The 17,336-nt window shown below is 35.6% G+C and overlaps 1 protein-coding gene and 1 long non-coding RNA gene across 7 annotated transcripts in view; one reads left to right on the top strand and one right to left on the bottom strand.

The window, feature by feature from the left end:
- The window catches only part of GLRB (glycine receptor beta), a 95,231-nt gene that overhangs the window by 35,204 nt on the left and 42,691 nt on the right, over nt 1-17,336 (top strand). For 2 of the 4 annotated variants that reach the window (XM_045055741.1, XM_006930801.5), the window contains exons 2-4: nt 871-977; nt 2,094-2,211; nt 2,742-2,809. In XM_045055741.1, the coding sequence (XP_044911676.1) occupies nt 2,807-2,809 (3 nt within the window). In that variant the 5' untranslated portion in view covers nt 871-977; nt 2,094-2,211; nt 2,742-2,806. The remainder of the gene's footprint in view (nt 1-870; nt 978-2,093; nt 2,212-2,741; nt 2,810-17,336) is intronic. The other 2 variants (XM_023252742.2, XM_019828803.3) reach the window with 1 other exon arrangement.
- The window catches only part of LOC123384899, a 48,822-nt gene that overhangs the window by 4,662 nt on the left and 26,824 nt on the right, over nt 1-17,336 (bottom strand). The window contains exon 4 of one of the 3 annotated variants that reach the window (XR_006596629.1): nt 14,039-14,584. The exons of 1 other annotated variant lie outside the window; for it this stretch is intronic. This is a non-coding gene — a long non-coding RNA (uncharacterized LOC123384899). Of the gene's footprint in view, nt 1-14,038; nt 14,585-17,108; nt 17,166-17,336 lie in introns of those variants that run through there. One more of the 3 variants, XR_006596630.1, reaches the window with a different exon arrangement.

Below are 17,336 nucleotides of genomic sequence, written 5' to 3'. Positions count from 1 at the left end.
GCAATAATTATATAAGATTTTATGGGTCATAAAAGGAACCCAAACAAACAGTAAACAACAAAAACATTTTTTATTAGATCTAAGGAAGTGTGTTTTTTGTTTCTGTTAAATGCTTTCAAAGGATACCAATTTAGTCAAGCTTCATTGTTCAAAGTTAATTAAAATGGAAAAATATGGCAATTTGTCCTTTCTTTGATAGTTGACAGCAAACATATGTAGAAAAGATAGTTGTAACTTGTAGCTCTGTATTTTCCTTGTTTAATTGATCTGGTAATAGAGAAACTTCTTTTACCATCCCTCCACCCCCCCCCCCCCCAGAATATTTAACTCAATGAGAACATTCATTGGTTATTTCTTGGGTAATACTATTTTATAAATGTCAACATGATAGTTTTATGAATTCTTAGACTATCTCTCTGGCTGTATTCTCTTAATAGTATTCACATACTCCTTGCTTAGGTTAATATACATCATTAAAAATATTTTTTGCTGTTCTTATTTTTTCCTATTATCTCATTGTCTGCACTCCCTTTGCGCTTGTCTAGATTTTGATTGCAGGTTGTTTTGGGGCAAGTAAGACGTCTGCTTAATTTTATTTGAAAGAGAGTTACATGGAGTATTTAGAACAGTGTTTTCATGAATGTGGTAAAATTAAGTGGTAAGATACTTTTTTCATTTTTTATTTTTTATAACCAATATTTGTTGGGCATCTGACAATGTCTACTATTTTTAGTTACTTCTATTTGGAAACACCATGCTTTCGTTGTGAATTTGTCTCAAAAAGCGTCTTTTCCCCAATGACAATTACCCATTTCTGTTGTTGGCCATTTCTAAATACTTACCAGAGTTTTGTTTCGTTTTCTTTTATAGCCAGCAGTCGGCAGAGGACCTTGCCCGCGTACCCGCCAACTCCACTAGCAATATCTTGAATAGGCTATTGGTCAGTTATGATCCCAGGATACGACCAAATTTTAAAGGTTTGTTTCTCCCCCCACCAAAAGTCTTCAACCTCTGCAGTTTAAAAATTATTTTACCTGTATAAAATCATTTAATTGTGATATTCAGAACAATAAGATGTCAAATTGTCATGTTACTGTCCTGTGATGTGCTTAGACTTAGAGCAACTTGATGACAAAGGTATTCAAAGATAAGCAGAACATTAATTCTAATAGTTTCATGTGGTTCCCAGTTAAAAAAACAAAAATAGGTATAGTGTGAATTAACAGTCAACCTCTGTCATGGGTTTTCTAAGTAGTACTTCGTATTCTTAACCTTAGTGATTTAAACTTCAGGCTCTGGATGCAGTCTGGCTTTCATTCACAGACACCAATGTTATAATTTGTAGAAAAGCTTATATACTCATTAGGGATGGACAGTAGTTCCTATATGTATTTAGATTATTTCAAAATTTTTGTTAGCATTAAACGTTGATTAAAAATTCCCTCTACTCTTTCGCTGGAAAAAGATGGCCATATGGTTTTAAAAAACATGTTAACTTTGTGAATAAGAGCGACTATGCTTTCTACCACATAGATTGCTTCTACTCCAACAGAATGTTACTATTTATCACACCTTTCAAGAACCAAACTATACTTTGAATAAAAGTCACAGAAATATTGTTTAGTTGTGCAAATTTTCTTTCTTTCCTTCTTTTCTTTTTTCTTTCTTTCTTTCTTTCTTTCTTTCTTTCTTTCTTTCTTTCTTTCTTTCTTTCTTTCTTTCTTTCTTTCTTTGTCCTTTTGATGAGTTAGGAAAAGCTATATGAAAAGCTCTCCTCTGAAAAACTGTAATCCTTATTGCCGGCTAAAGACAGGTATTAATGTAGATCAGATTAACATTATAAGGCTTGATATTTTTTTCTTCTTCCTTTACAGAAAAAAAAAATGTCTGCAGCTGTTTCTAGTCAACTGAAGTTATACAACTATGTTGTAAAAACAGGGTTTTTTGTTCATTACCAGAACCTATTCAGTTACTTTCAACAACAGCCATGGTCTGGGTTGTCTCATGTCTACCATATATTGATTCACCACCTGTTTTTCATCAGTCACTGGTTCTGTGGCTAAAAGGCTAAATTCACATTTTCCCTTTGTTAGCCCAACCAGCAGCCCACAACGAATAAAAAGAAAAAAGAAAAAAAAGCAAGCAAGAAAGAAATTTGCAACATTATACCTTAATTCCCACTCCATGAACTTTCAAATTATTTTCCAACAGGTCAGGCAAAAATCTTTATAATGATTCTGTTATATGTCTGCTTAACTTCACATATTTATGAATTAAAAATCAAAATATAATAATTGTAAGTAAAATGTATTGAATACCACTTTCTAATTCAAGTAAGATTTGAAGTGATTATAAAAATGCAAAAAGTTAAAACATTTTGAAAATGGTGCTTTTTAAAGAATAATTTACATTTTGTTAAGGTAAATGCATTAGCTCAATTTAAAATTCTTTAAAGGTGAAAAACTTACTCCGAGTCTCTACAATTTAAGAGATAAGTATGTCTGAATAAATAACATGAGAAAATACAACTTAACTCATTTTTATTTTTATTATGATCCCTTATTTAGAAAAATATGTTAATAGCAATTGTGAACATGGAATATTGAGACCATAGATTTAAATTTTTATATCCCATGTGGATTGGAAAAAATATAAAAATCAAGTGCATAAACCATTAAAATTTGAAAATTCTGACCAAGTTTTTTATAGTTACTAAATATATTCTTAATTTTTATTCACAGGCATTCCTGTTGATGTTGTAGTCAACATTTTTATCAACAGTTTTGGATCCATTCAAGAGACAACAATGGTAAGACTGCAGTTAATTTAATATTTTTAATTATCAAAATTTTAACTAGAGAATAGTGAAACTAATATTAAAACTGAAAAATAAGGGCACCTGAGTGGCTCAGTCCATTAAGCATCCGACTTCAGCTCAGGTCATGATCTCACCGTCTGAAAGTTTGAGCCCTGCAGCATCAGCACAGAGCCTGGTGCCTGTTTCGGATTCTGTGTCTCCCCCTCTCTCTCTACCCCTCCCCTGCTTGCACTCTGTCTGTCTCTCTCAAAAATAACATAAAAACATGAAAAAAAAAACTGAAAAATAAAGGGGCACCTGGGTGGCTCAGTTGGTTTAGCATCTGACTTCGTTCAGCTCAGGTCATGATCTCACGGTTCGTGAGTCCGAGCCTGGTGTTGGGCTCTGTGCTGACAGCTCAGAGCCTGGAGCCTGTTTTGGATTCTGTGTCTCCTCTCTCTGCTCCTCCCCATCTTGCGCTCTCTCTCTCTCAAAAAATAAGTAAACATTAAAAAATTTAAAAAAAAAACAAAAAACTGAAAAATAAAGAATAACTCTAAGGCAAAATGCCTGCTTCCTTCTAGTATAAAATATCCAAGTTCCAAGGTTTGTTACATCAATGATTTCAGTGCCTATATAATTTTGCAGTTCAAATGTAGCCTTAATGTTAGTTAAAACTTACGGACTTGGAAGAATTAATATACTCACTCTGAGCAACTAATTGGTTACCACCTGGGAAAAGCACTTCTGCAATGTATTCTGGAGCAACATTTATTTCCTAGTATGCTTATCTGTGTGAGCATTAAAAATAAGTGTTCACAGTTTATTTTTCTTCTGGTTTCTTGAGGAGAATCTTCATTTCCTCTGTTGTGCTAATATTGTGATGTTGGGATCAGAGAATTGTAGAAAGCAAAGAAGAAAATCAATCTTTCTAAGATATGACAGCAGAGCTCCCTAAAAAACTGACATAGCGAGGGGAAAGGTCAAGGAAAAGCAAAGGAAGAGCAGAAAGTAGTGACAGGCAGGCTCCTGTCTTCAAAGGCACGGAAAAGAGTTTGGAGGAGTGGCTGTTATCCGTGATGAGTTGTATTGCAGCTTCCATGAAGTACTTTTTTATTAGTAGGTTACTAATTAGCAGATTACATTAGCAGATTACCTGAATGATGTGTGATGTAATTCCTCTTCAGCCTCTTAAAAGACATTCAATAAAGTCTACTTGCTTTTTGATGTTTTAGAATATTGGATTTTGCCCTTTTTGAAAAAACACATGCTGAAATGCTGCTTCAAGTGGGAGAGAGAAGTCTCAAGTTTTTTTGTATTTTTTGGAGATACTTATATTTTTATTAATACTTACATTTTTATCAATATAGTATATGTTCCAGATTGAAAGCCTAGTAATAGATAAGGCACAGTATAATTTTTCAGGGAATATCTCACACTAGATTAAGAGTGATTTAAAATATGTATTCCATTATTCCTCAGGGTAGCACAATGTGTTATAAAAGCAACTGTGTATTGCATTTAATTTATGACAACTGTTTTTATATCTAATTGCTGTGAGAATGTTATTTATTTTTTGTAGAAGCATGTATTTAGCCCCTGAATAACTGATTATTTTCTTAGCTGATAGATGTTTTTGGAGAATTATTCAAAAGGATATTTTGGAATCAAATTCATTTACTTCCAGTGACCTTTTAGTTCACCTAAATGACAGAAACATACAGTATAGATCACTAGAAGATAGCTGTGGGATAAGATACAGACTACTGTTCAGCACTCAGGAGACAAGTGTAGTTAACTTTAACTGAAAATGTGGTTAGTATGTCTAAGCACTTCACTTTGCAAGAGTAGGAGATGTTATTTTCCTAAGGTGAAACTTTAAGAGGATCTACGTAGTGTCTGTGCTCTCCTCTGTACCCTCTTTTGTCTTTTGTGGCATCGTTGCCCTAATCCTAAATCATCCCTGAAAGATATTCTGGCCTGTTGGAGACATTCCTACTGTATCTTGCATTCTGGGACAGCTAATGCAAGGATATTTGTTCTCATTTGTATAAAGGCTACCATGTGTCCCAACCCAGGAGGTATCATTAATATATCTATGCTTTAGTAATTATCGAATGCCCTCCAAATGTCAGACACCTAAACTTCTCCAGGTCCCATCAGTAGTTACTTGATTGTATCGGGTTGAAAACACCTGGGGAAAAGGGATGCTAGAAAAGGGAGAGGAACTTTCTTACAGAATATTTGAGGATTATAATAAAATATTGCATATTTATAATGTATCCTCTTGTTGTCCTCCTGCTGGGATTCATCATGGTAGCTAGCCCAGAGTACTTCCTGCTGGAACCGGATTCATCCAATTTTCATCAGGGAGTCTTTGTCCCTCCTATTTATCCCTGATTTCCGTCTCTTATCTTCTAATCAGAGCCCTTTATGGCTATTCTGACTCACTTAGTGCTTTCTTTTCAAACCACATCTTTCATCTCTATCATCTGATAGCTTCTTTACTGTAACTAAATTATTTTTGTGTGTTCTTTTATTCTCTAATGGACTGTAAACTTCTTAAAGGCAGGAATAATGTATCCCACTTCATTTTCTCCAAGATACAGGAGACAAAAGGTGCTCCATAAATAGTAAACCTATAAATAATTTCTTATATTAGCTAATATTGATTGAATAAATGAACAAATATTCTGCTCTTTGCCTAGCACAGAGTCAAAGTAGTGTTAAAACAATTGGCAGGGCAAATGTAATTAATAGACTTATGTCAAGCACTTATTTGATTAAGTAACAGACTGAAATAGGTTTTTATTGTAGAGCATTGATTTTGGAAATTTTAGAGACCTTTATCCAGAGGAGCCAAATTATATATATTTGCTAGATGAAAATCAATCTGCCTTTCACTTTGTGTTGTGTAAACACAGCCTAAAGTTTTGCTTATTGAATACACTTAAATATTCTGCTTTATTATTATTATTATGTTTTGCTTTCAGCAATGTTTATTTTATACATCCCCATAAAACAGTTTCCTAAACATGTCTTTTGAGACTGTCATATTTTATAGATTCGCTCAGTCTTTTCAAAAATAGTGCCCTCATACTTTGTTCCTTCCAAGTAGGGAAAGTCACAAGGTATTATAGGTACATAGATAACTTTAAGGTGTCATCTAAGGAAAAACAAGGTCTAAAACAAAATTTGTTCTTTGTTACTAGATACAAACACTGGTCAGGAATAATAGTGATGGACTCAGGAGAATAACTTAAAGGGTATATTGGATGAGAGGATATTTCTTTTTTTTTTTTCCTTCCAATCTGCCAGGGTGGGCTTACTTTATTATTATTATTGTTTTAGCTATTGATGTATAATTGACAAAATTGTAAGAGATTTGAAGTGTATGTGATGATTTGATATATGTCTCCATTGTGAAAAGAGTCCCCTCATCAAATTAATCAATACATCCATCACCTCATATGCTTATCTTATTTTTTAAAGTTTTGGTGAGAACATTTAAGTTCTACTTTCTTAGCAAATTTCAGTTACACAAACAGTGTTTTCAACTATAGTCACCATCTTATACATTAGATCCTGACCTTATTCACCTTATTCACTTTATAACTAAAAGTTTGTACTCTTCTACCAACCACACCCCAAGCTCCTGACAACCACTTTTCTACTCTGTTTGTATGCCCTCCAGGCTCATCCATGTTGTTACAAATAACATAATTTCTTTTCTTGAAGGATGAATTGTATTCCATTACACACACACACCCCACATTTTTTTGATCCGTTCATCCACTGATGGACACTTAGGTTGTTTCCATACTTTGGCTGTTGTCAATAATGTTTCAGTGAACATGGGAATACAGATATGTCTGCAAGATTATAATTTTATTTCCTTTAGATATATACCCAGAAGTGGGATTACTGGATTTTATGGTTGTTCTATTTTTAATTTCTTGAGGAACCTCCATACTGTTTTCCATAGTGGCGTATAAACCAGTTTATGTTCCCATCAGTAGCATACAATGGTCCCCTTTAATCCACATCCTTCTTGGTATTTGTTACCTCTCTCCCCACCTTTTCATTTAAAATAATAACTAGAGAACATATTTCTTAGCAACAAAGCAAACAAAGTGCCCTAAAACAAGAGGTTGGGAAAAAAGAGTATTAGATTTGTCTAAATACAGGATGTATGTTTATGGAAACAGTATGGTGCACAGTGTGCAAGCCGTGGTAGCAGACAGGCTTGTGCTTGAATACCTGAATGTACTTGTGTTGAATACACTTGTGTTGTGTACCTGATGCGCTATACCCTAAAAAGAGTGAATAAGTTACAAAAATAAAGCAACAGTATTTTGCCTGGCATATTAGCTCTCAGTGACAGTGACTCGGGTTGTCAAGCATTTTCAAATTATGTACTGTTTCACAATAGAATTGCATCTTAAAGGAAATGCTAAAGAAAATGAACTATTTATAAGTTTGTTAGTAGCCCCATTGTAAAGTTGTGGTTTTGTTTATTAATAGCTGCCTAGAAATTTCCCCTACAAAGATATGGTGAAATAAAGGAACTCCTAAAATTTAGGAAGCTTCAATATTGCCCAAAGCTTTTCTCTATAGTTCAGACCTTTCTACCTCAACTGGCAGTTTCTTGTTCCAGAAGGCATAATGCAGAACACAAAGCTCAGGGGTGCGTGTAACATCAGTAGTTACAAGTCAGGTGGCAGACAGATGTAGGGCAGCTTCTGAAAGAAGGCAACCCAGCCCTTTCTTCCAACAGATAAAGTTGGTTATCGAAGAAGCAATCAGGGTTCCAGGCATTCACATTGTTGTTGGGAAATTTTAACCAATTCCATTTGGCAACCATTTCTTTGTGCTTGTTTGTTTAACTCAGATGCTAACTATTGCTGGCTAAACTAAAAGTAATCTCACATTGATTCACAAGCCATAATTGTGTAGTGAAGGAGAAATTACAGTCATATTAATATTCCTTAAGATCTTTCCATGTTATATGCCCCTACAGCTTCTTTTACGATCCCATTTTATAGCTCAAAATTCTTATTTCTCATTTTGATGTGTTTATTTGCATCCTACTACCTTACTTTTTGTTGTAAAATATCATAATTAATACTACAAGTGGTATTTCCTGACATTAATAGTAACATCACCAAAATTGTCAAATAAATGTAATCATCCTAATTTGAAGTTCTAGTTTTATCAGTGTAGATGCCACTGCTTGGGACAACTGGAAAAGGAGCATTCAGAACAGTGAGAAGAATGGTTTTTTAGAAGCCAGGTGGCATCTGTTCCATGGTTATGTTTATAATATTTATTGATTTTTTTTATTCAGTTCTTACCTTTGGCTTAAATCACTGGGATTTTCATAATTGAAAATGTGAACTATTACACTTGTGGGGGAAAAGTTGGGTATTATGGTTTATTATAATAATCTATACACAGACACTTCACCTCATCCGAGATACGTAAGCGCTCTTTCATGGAAATCAAAGCCTGCTTATACAACCCATATTATTTCTTTGGTTTAGTCATGCTTCATAATTATATTGAATTATTATTGCACTATAACTCATGATCCTGTCAGACTTTCTGTGCCTTTCTGCTGTATGACTTTTTATTTGTCTTAATAATAGACTTCAGCTCTTTTTGAGCCTATCAGGAAAAAAAAAAGTCACATTTGGGATCTGCTAAAAGAGCTTAATTCTGGTTTATGGCAATGATTTATCTTTGTTGTTTTAAAAACAATTTTGTATATTTCCCTTCTATATAGAGATTTACATTTTTTCCTTGAAACTAGTCTTAGTTTACTATTCCTTTTATTTTGTTGCTTTGATTATTAACTTTCCAACATTAATTCATTATAGAATAAAATTAGATGTATGTGTTCCCATTTTTTTTCTATTTTACATCTTAGATACACAAACCTTCAAAAGGTTTTATATATATATTTTTTCTCATATGATCTACCTTTAGGTTTGTACCCTGTGGTAGGAATAATGTTCCTCCAAGATGTCCATGTCCTAATCTCAGAGTCTGTGGATATGCTGTTTCACATGGCAAAAGAGACTTTGTGTGTGTGATTAAAGTAAGGATCTTGAGCTGGGGAGATTATTCTGTTGTCCAAGCAAGGCCTCTATAATCACCAGGGTCCTTAAAAACAGGAGGCAGGAGGATCAGAGTCAGTAGTAGATGCAATGAAACCTATATGAACTTGGAGTAATACAAGGAAGTGATGTATCATCAGTCAAGGAACATAGGTGCCCTCTAGAACTTGAAAAAAGCAAGGAAATGGAATCTGTCCTCAGAACCTCCAGAAGAAGTCAGCCCTGCAGACACTGTAACTTGGGTCGTGTGAAACTAATTTTGATGTTCTGAACTCCAGAAGTGTGAGATGATAATTGTTATCTGTTAGGCCACTAAAGATTTGGTAATTTTGTTACAGCAGCAATGGGAAACTAAGACACATGCTGATGAATACTTTAATACAGTTTTTCCTCCCAAATTCTGTTGGAGGATCATCCCAATTACGCTAGGTTCTTTTGGTATATGCAGCCCAGCAGACTGCTACTCTCATGGAGTTTTGAGTTCAGAGAGGCACCACAGTACCACCTACCAGGCACTCCTAATATCCATGGAATATTGGAATAGGACTAGAAAATTTTAAATATGCATAAGGTGTTATTGAACGCCATTTAACTAAAACTTTTTAATAAAATTACACATTGAGAAATATTGCTAAAATATGACCTAAAAAATTTTAGTGGCATTTTGTTAACTTGTAATTCCTACACGAAACATCTAACCTCACTAATGACTAAATTTAACCCTTTTCAAACAGCCTTATAACAGCTTTGTTGACAGAACTTTAGTTATTATGCTGCCAGATGCTATGAGAATTGATCTCCTTTATTTCTTTGAATGCTCAATTTGTATTGTAATGTAAAGACTACCCAAGAGTTAAATTAAAGATTGCACATGTGAAGGCTAGGTAAAAATCAGGACTAACCAGAATAGCTATCCTAACAATAATACAAAGTATAAAAACTTTTTAAGTGTTAAAATATCAATAATGCAATTCAACCAGTTTTAATGTCTTGTTGTGAAGTGTTTTATTGCCTTGAAGAAATAGTTGAATTTGGGTGTTAATTGGGACTGAAAATTTTGGAGAACATCCATTTTCTAGATAATGAATAATCGTATGCTCTTTGGAATGAACAATGAGTAGTATTTGTCACCAAGTTCTTTAAAAACAATTAAGTAATTTTCCACTGATAAAAGAAGTCTGTTTCTGATGGGAATTTTTCATTGCAAAACAAACGATAAAGCTATAATTATTGCGATTGAATAATTGAAAATGAAAATAAGTAGGTTTCAAAGATAGTTATCTTAATATAGAGCATTGGAAATGCCAATAACTAGCAATTATTTAGAAATGCCCATAAAACATTCACCAAAGCAACTAATGAGCTTTTATCTTTTAATGAATGTTAAACTCAAATTATTAATTTAAACTGTAAAATTTTAAAACATTCTTAAAAGATATATAAATTTGCTGCAACTTGGATTGAATCATAATAATATGTGGCTACATAGCTAACAGAAAAACATTGTTGAAGTACTTTCATAATGAGATAATAAGATACAATGACCAAGACTGATACAACAAGAAGAGCAATTTCCAGTTTTTCAGTGATGCTTACTGTAATACAACTCTAGAGTACTCTAAAAAATAAAATTAAGAAAAGGATAACTGTAGAGGCTTGAGGATTATGTGGTATGTTGAGCTTACAACAGAACAGTTGAAAGCAAGAAGAATAATACAGGAGATGCTCAGAAGTATATTTTAGTACTGTGTCAGGATTTGTGACCTTGAAGTAAATTATTGTTAAGAATAACTGTTGGTTGATCAGCACAGTACAGAACAAATTGAATGAGTGACACTATATGCAGAATTTTTTCGAGGCAAAAATTTTATTAATAGGTATTACCGATATTATAAAAGGATAACAGCAGCATAAAAGATATATCCTAATAAGGCAATGTGCTTGTTTAGCCCTTAGTATAGCCAAGTGCAGAATATATTACCTCACTTAATCCTTATAAAAATGCTATCTTTGTGGGTATATTTTTGTTATCCACATCTTATAGACAGGAAACTTTGTCTTCTGTTCTTAATCCTCCATAATCTTGCTTTTACTATGTCACTCTACTAAAATGCTTCTGCTAAAATTTTCAGGGGCTTCCTCATTTGCTGAAAGTGTGATTATACTTGAACTTCTGTGACGTCTGCTGCTGTTGACCTTCTCAAAGTTTGTGCCTGTTTGGGTTGGTGATGAAATCACATTCTCAGGGTTTCCTTTTCTCCTCAGTCTTCTAGCCTGTCCCTTAAATGCTTGCCTTTCCCAGAGCTTTGTTAGTTAGTTTGTTTGTTTGTTTTTTGCCTTGCATTCCTACTATGATTAATACTTTTAGACACTCTTCATTAGTCTTCTTTTTGTTGTTGTTCTGTTTTCAAGATTTATTTCTGCCATAATGTGCACCAGAATTTCATTCCTTTTTATGGCTGAATAATATTCCTCGGTGTGTATGTGTATGCAGGCATACCTTGTTTTATTGTCCTTTGCGGATTTTGTCTTTTTTACAAATGGAAGATTTGTGGCAACCTGCAGTGAGCAAGTCTATCGGTGCCGTTTTTCCAACAGCATTTGCTTACTTTCTGCCTCTTTGTCACATTTGGTAATTCTCACAGTATTTCAGACTTTGTTACTATTATTTGTTATGATGGTCTGTGATCTTTGATGTTAGTCTTATAATTGTTTTGGGGCATCAGAAACCATGCTCATAAAAGATGACAAACTTAATTGATAAATGTGTGTGTTCTGACTGGTCCACAAACCAGCCATTTTCTGTTTCTCTCCTTGTCTGTCCTTGGGCCTCCTATTCCCTAAGATACACAATGTTGAAATTAGGCCAATTAATAACCCTACGATGGCTTCTAAGTGTTCAAGTGAAGGAAGAGTCGCATGTCTTTCACTTTAAATCAAAAGCTAGAAATGATTAAGCTTAGTGAGGAAGGCATATCAAAAGCCAAGATAGGCCAAATGCTGGGCCTCTTGCACCAAACAGCCACATTGTGGTTGCAGAGGAAAAGTTCTTGAAGGAAATTAAAACTGCTGCTCCAGTGAACACATGAATGATAAGAGAGCAAAACAGCCTTATTGCTGAAATGAAGAAGGTTTTTGTGGTCCAGATAGATCACACCAGGCACAACATTGCCTTAAGCCAAAGCCTAATCCAGAGCAAGGCTCTAACTCTCTTTAACTCTGTGAAAGTTGAGAGAGGTGAGGAGGCTGCAGAAGAAAAGTGTGAAGCTAGTAGAGGTTGGTTCATGAGGTTTAAGGAAAGAGGCCATCTCTATGACATCAAAGTGCAAGATGAAGCAGCAAGTGCTGATGGAGAAGCTGCAGCAAGTTCTCCAGAAGATGCAGCTGAGATAATTCATGAAGGTGGCTACACTAAACAGCAGATTTTCAATGTACACAAAACAGCCTTCTATTGGAAAAAGATACTATCTAGGACTTTAGCAGCTAGAGAAGAGAAGTCAATGTCTGGCTTCAAAACTTCAAAGAACAGGCTGACTCACTTGTTAGGGCCCAATGCAGCTGGTGATTTTAAGTTGAAACCAATGTTTATTTACCATTCTGAAAACCCCAAGGCCCTTAAGCTTTATACTAACTCCACTCTGCCTGTGCTCTTATCAGTAGCACAAGAAAGCCTGTATGACAGCACCTCTGTTTACAACCTGGTTTACTGAATATTTTAAGCCCACTGTTGAGACCAGCTGCTCTAAAAAAAGGTTCTTTTCAGAATATGACTGCTCATTCTCAATGCACCTGGTCATCCAACAGTTCCGATAGAGATGGACAAAGAGATTAACGTTGTCTTCATACCCGTTAACATAACATTCATTCTGCAGCCCATAGATTAAGAAGTAATTTTGAACTTTGGGGTGCCTGGCTCAGTCGTTTAGCGTCCAACTTCGACTCGGGTCATGGTCTCATGGTTTGTGAGTTCGAGCCCTGTGTCAGGCTCTGTGCTGACAGCTCAGAGCCTAGAGCCTGCTTCGTATTCTTTGTCTCCCCCCTCTCTGCTCCTCCCCCACTTGTGCTCTGTCTCTCTCTCTCTCTCTCTCAAAAATAAATAAACAATTAAAAAAAAGAAGTAATTTTGAACTTCAAGTCTTATTATTTAAGAAAAACTTTCCTCAAGGCTATAGTTGTCATAGATAGTGATTCCTCCATTGGATCTGGGCAAAGTAAATTGAAACCCTTCTGGAAAAGATAGTGTTTTAGATGCTATTAAGATTATTGGTGATTCATGGGAAAAGGTCAAAATATCAACATTAATAGGACTTTGGAGAGAGAGATTCCAACCCTTATTAATGATTTGAGGAACTCAAGACTGCAGTGGAGGAAATAACTGTAGATGTGATGGAAACAGGGAGAGAACTAGAATTAGAGGTGGAGCCTGAGGATGTGACTGAATTGCTGCGACCCCATGATGAAACTTTAGTGGATGAGGAGTTGTTTCCTTTTGGATGAGCAAATAAAGTGATTTCTTGAGATGGAGTCTCCTTCGCGAAGATGCTGTGCAGATCGTTGAAATGACAACAAAGGTTTCAGAATAGTACATAAGCTTAGTTGTAAAGCAGCAGCCTGATTTGAGAGGATTGACTCCAGTTTTGAAAGAAGTTCTTCTGTGGGTCAAATGCTATAGACAGCATCTCGAGCTTCAGAGAAATCATTCACAAAAGGAAGAGTCACTGGATGTGGCAAACTTCATTGTCGTCTCATTTTAAGAAATTGCCACAGCCACCCCAGCCTTCGCCAGCCACCACCCTGGTCAGTCGGCAGCCATCAACACTGAGGCAAGACACCCTCCACCAGCAAAAAAAAAAAAAAAAAAAAAGATTATGACTCACTGAAAGCTCAGATGATGGTTAGTATTTTTTAGCAATAACATATTTTTTTTAATTTTTTTTTCAACGTTTATTTATTTTTGGGACAGAGAGAGACAGAGCATGAACGGGGGAGGAGCAGAGAGAGAGGGAGACACAGAATTGGAAACAGGCTCCAGGCTCTGAGCCATCAGCCCAGAGCCTGATGCAGGGCTCGAACTCACGGACCGTGAGATCGTGACCTGGCTGAAGTCGGACGCTTTACCGACTGCGCCACCCAGGCGCCCCTAGCAATAACATATTTTTTAATTAAGGTGTGTACATTGTTTTTTTCAGACATACTGCTGTCACACACTGAATACACTACGGTATAGTGTAAATATACTTTTTATATGCACTAGAACACCAAACAATTCATTTGACCTGCTTTACTGCAGTATTTACTTCATTGCTGTGGTCTGGAACTGAACCCGCAATATCTTCAAGGTATGCCTGCATACCACACTTCGGTTATCCATTCATCTCTTGGTGGACACTTGGGTCGTTTCCACCTTTTGACTATTGTGAATAATGCCGCGGTGAATCTGAGCATGCAAGTATCTGTTGGAATCTCTCCTTTTGGTTCTTTTGGGCTTATACCTAGGAGTGGAATTGCTGGGGCATATGGTATTCCTATGTTTAACTTTGTGAGGACAGACTATAATTGTTGAAAAGTTAAATATGTACGTAGAGTGAGGACATGTTAGTGATTTATTGAATTCATTAGTGAGGGATCCAGTGGGATAGTAAAGCTGCTTCAGTGGAGACTTCAGGAGCTGGAAGTGAAGGAATGAATGCTGAAATTAGACTGCTAAATTAGATACAGACTTGTTAATGTCTCACAGGGCAATAAAAACATATTCTTGGTGGATATCTTTTCTACCTGACATAAAACATTTGCATCTACACCAGGCAAAAATCATTTGCAATTTACAAACTTGCTATAGGTTATATGATTTTATGGCATCTGGGCCCGTAACCAGTAGAAAATGGCAAGTCAGACAAAGTTACATTTTCCTGGAGAATCCTATGACCCTTTAAGTGGGCTTGTTAGACAATGTTTCAGCATGATATTAAAAAGGCAAACAACAGCATTTTTTCTCTATTTCTAGATTTTATTTTACTTTACCTCCTTTTCCCTTTTATTTTGTTTATACTATGTTTTGCATTCAATTTTTTTGTAGCTTCATCTTGTACATACCTTTCTTAGGATGAATTACTTTGTTGGAATTTGTTTACTTTTCTTTAAATTTTGATATATGTTGCCAAATAACCCTCCAAGAAAGTTTTTAAGTTTATTTTGCTATCCGTAGTGTAGGAATGTGCCAGGTCTCCATGCCTTGTGAATGATAAATATGATTACTCATCATCCTCATTTCCAATTTCATGAACAAAGGGAAAAAATTGAATCTTGTTTTTTATTGTGTTCCTTTTCTAGTGAGGCGGAACATATCTTCATGTTCATTGGCTCTTCTTAGCAGACTTCGCTATTGGGTTTTCCATGAGAAATGTTACTTTCTTGAAAGAAACTCGTAGTATCAGTGTTTTGAGAGAATGATCAGATTGTTTTATATAAATTATGTTCATATTTTTAATGGTAAATTCATTCTATCATATGAAAATAACATATTTTACTAATCTGTTCCTCCATGATAGATTTTATATTGTTTCTGGGGGTTTTTGTTGGTTTGTTTGGCTATTACATAGATGTGTGCAATAAACATCCTTGAAATATATTTATGTGCCAAGTGCATTTACTTTTATGTATGTATGTATGTATGTATGTATGTATGTATGTATGTATTTTTTAATGTTTCTTTTTGAGACAGATCAAGAGGGAGAGAGAGTGTGAACGGAGGAGGGGCAGAGAGAGAGGGAGACACAGAATCCGTGACCTGAACCGAAGTCAGACTCTAAACGACTGAGCCACCTAGGTGCCCCAAGTGCATTCACTTTTAAAAGTAGAGTTTATTTTTATTTTTTAAATTTATTTTGAGAGAGAGAGAGAGAGAGAGAGAGAGCGAGCACAAGTGGGGGAGGGCAAAGAGGGAGAGAAAGAATCCCAAGCAGGCTCTGCACCATCAGCACAGAGCCTGACATAGGGCTTGAGCTCACAAACCGCAAGGTCATTACCTGAGCTAAGATCAAGAGTCAGACGCCTAACCTAGTGCACCACCCAGGCACTCCAAAAGTAGATTCTTTCAGAGCAGTTTTAGCTTCACAGCAAAATTGAGCAGAATGTGTAGGGAACTCTCATACACCCCCTGCCTCTCCCTGCCTACAGCCTCCCCCACTATGGACATCTGCACCAAAGAGATACATTTGTTGCAATCAGTGAACCTACCAATGACACATCATCACCTAAAGTCTGTTAGATTACATTAGGGTTTGCTCTTGGTGTTGTTCATTTCATGGGTTTTGACAAAGGTGTGAACACATGATCTACTATTATAATTTGATACAATAGAATCTCGCTACCCTAAAAATCCTTTGTGCTCTACCTATTCATCTCCCCCTGGCAACCGCTGATTTTTTTTTTTTTTTTTTTTTACTGTATCCATAGTATTGCCTTTTCCAGAATGTCACATAATTGGAATCATGCAGCATATAGCCTTTCCAGATTTGGGTCTTTCACTTAATAGTATATATTTAACATTCCTGTATGTCTTTTCGTGGCTTGACAGTGCATTTCTTTATCCTGGTGAGTAATATCTGTTGTGTGGATGTACCACAGTTTGTTCATTCATTTACTGAGGGACAAGTTTTGACAATCATGAATAAAACTACGGTAAACATGGATGTGCAGGTTTTTGTGTGAGTGTAAGTTCTCAGCTCCTTTGGGTAAAAATAACAAGCAGTGCAGTGTGGTAAGAGTATGTGTCATTTTGTAAGAAACTTCCAACTGTCTTCCAAAGTGGATGCACCGTTTTCATTCCCACCATCAATGAATGAGAGATCCTGTTGTTCCACATCTTCATTTGCATTTGGTGTTGTCAGTGTGCTGGATTTTGGCCCTTTCTAATAGGTGGTGTAGTGGTATCTCATTGTTTTAATTTACATTTCCCTAATGACATGTAAAGTGGAACATCTCTTCATATTTGCCATCAGTTTATCTTCTTTGGTGAGGTGTCTATTAAGATATTTGGCCCATTTTTAATGGGGTTGTTTGCTTTCTTATTGTTGCATTTCAAGAGTTCTTTGTAGGGGCACCTGGGTGGCTCAGTCATTTGAGCATCCAGCTTTGGCTCAAGTCATGATCTCATGGTTTGTGGGTTCGAGCCCCGCATCCGGCTCTGTGCTGACAGCTCTGTGTGTCTCACTCTCTCTCTGCCCCTCCTCCACTCATGTTCTGTTTCTCTGTCAAAAATAAATAAACATTAAAAAAATTAAAAAGAGTTCTTCGTATATTTCTTGCTCTTGATTTTTAACTAATGTCTTTCCACTGATTACTTACAAAACCTCTGTCTCTTGTTCTGGCCTCTTTTTAGTGATGATATTATGTTTGTCAATTTATGTATCTTGATATTT

The sequence above is a fragment of the Felis catus genome, chromosome B1 (assembly GCF_018350175.1).
Source record: "Felis catus isolate Fca126 chromosome B1, F.catus_Fca126_mat1.0, whole genome shotgun sequence".
NCBI classification, from domain to species: Eukaryota; Metazoa; Chordata; class Mammalia; order Carnivora; family Felidae; genus Felis; species Felis catus.
Note: the sequence above shows the minus strand (reverse complement) of the source record. Positions and strands in the feature narration are given on the sequence as shown.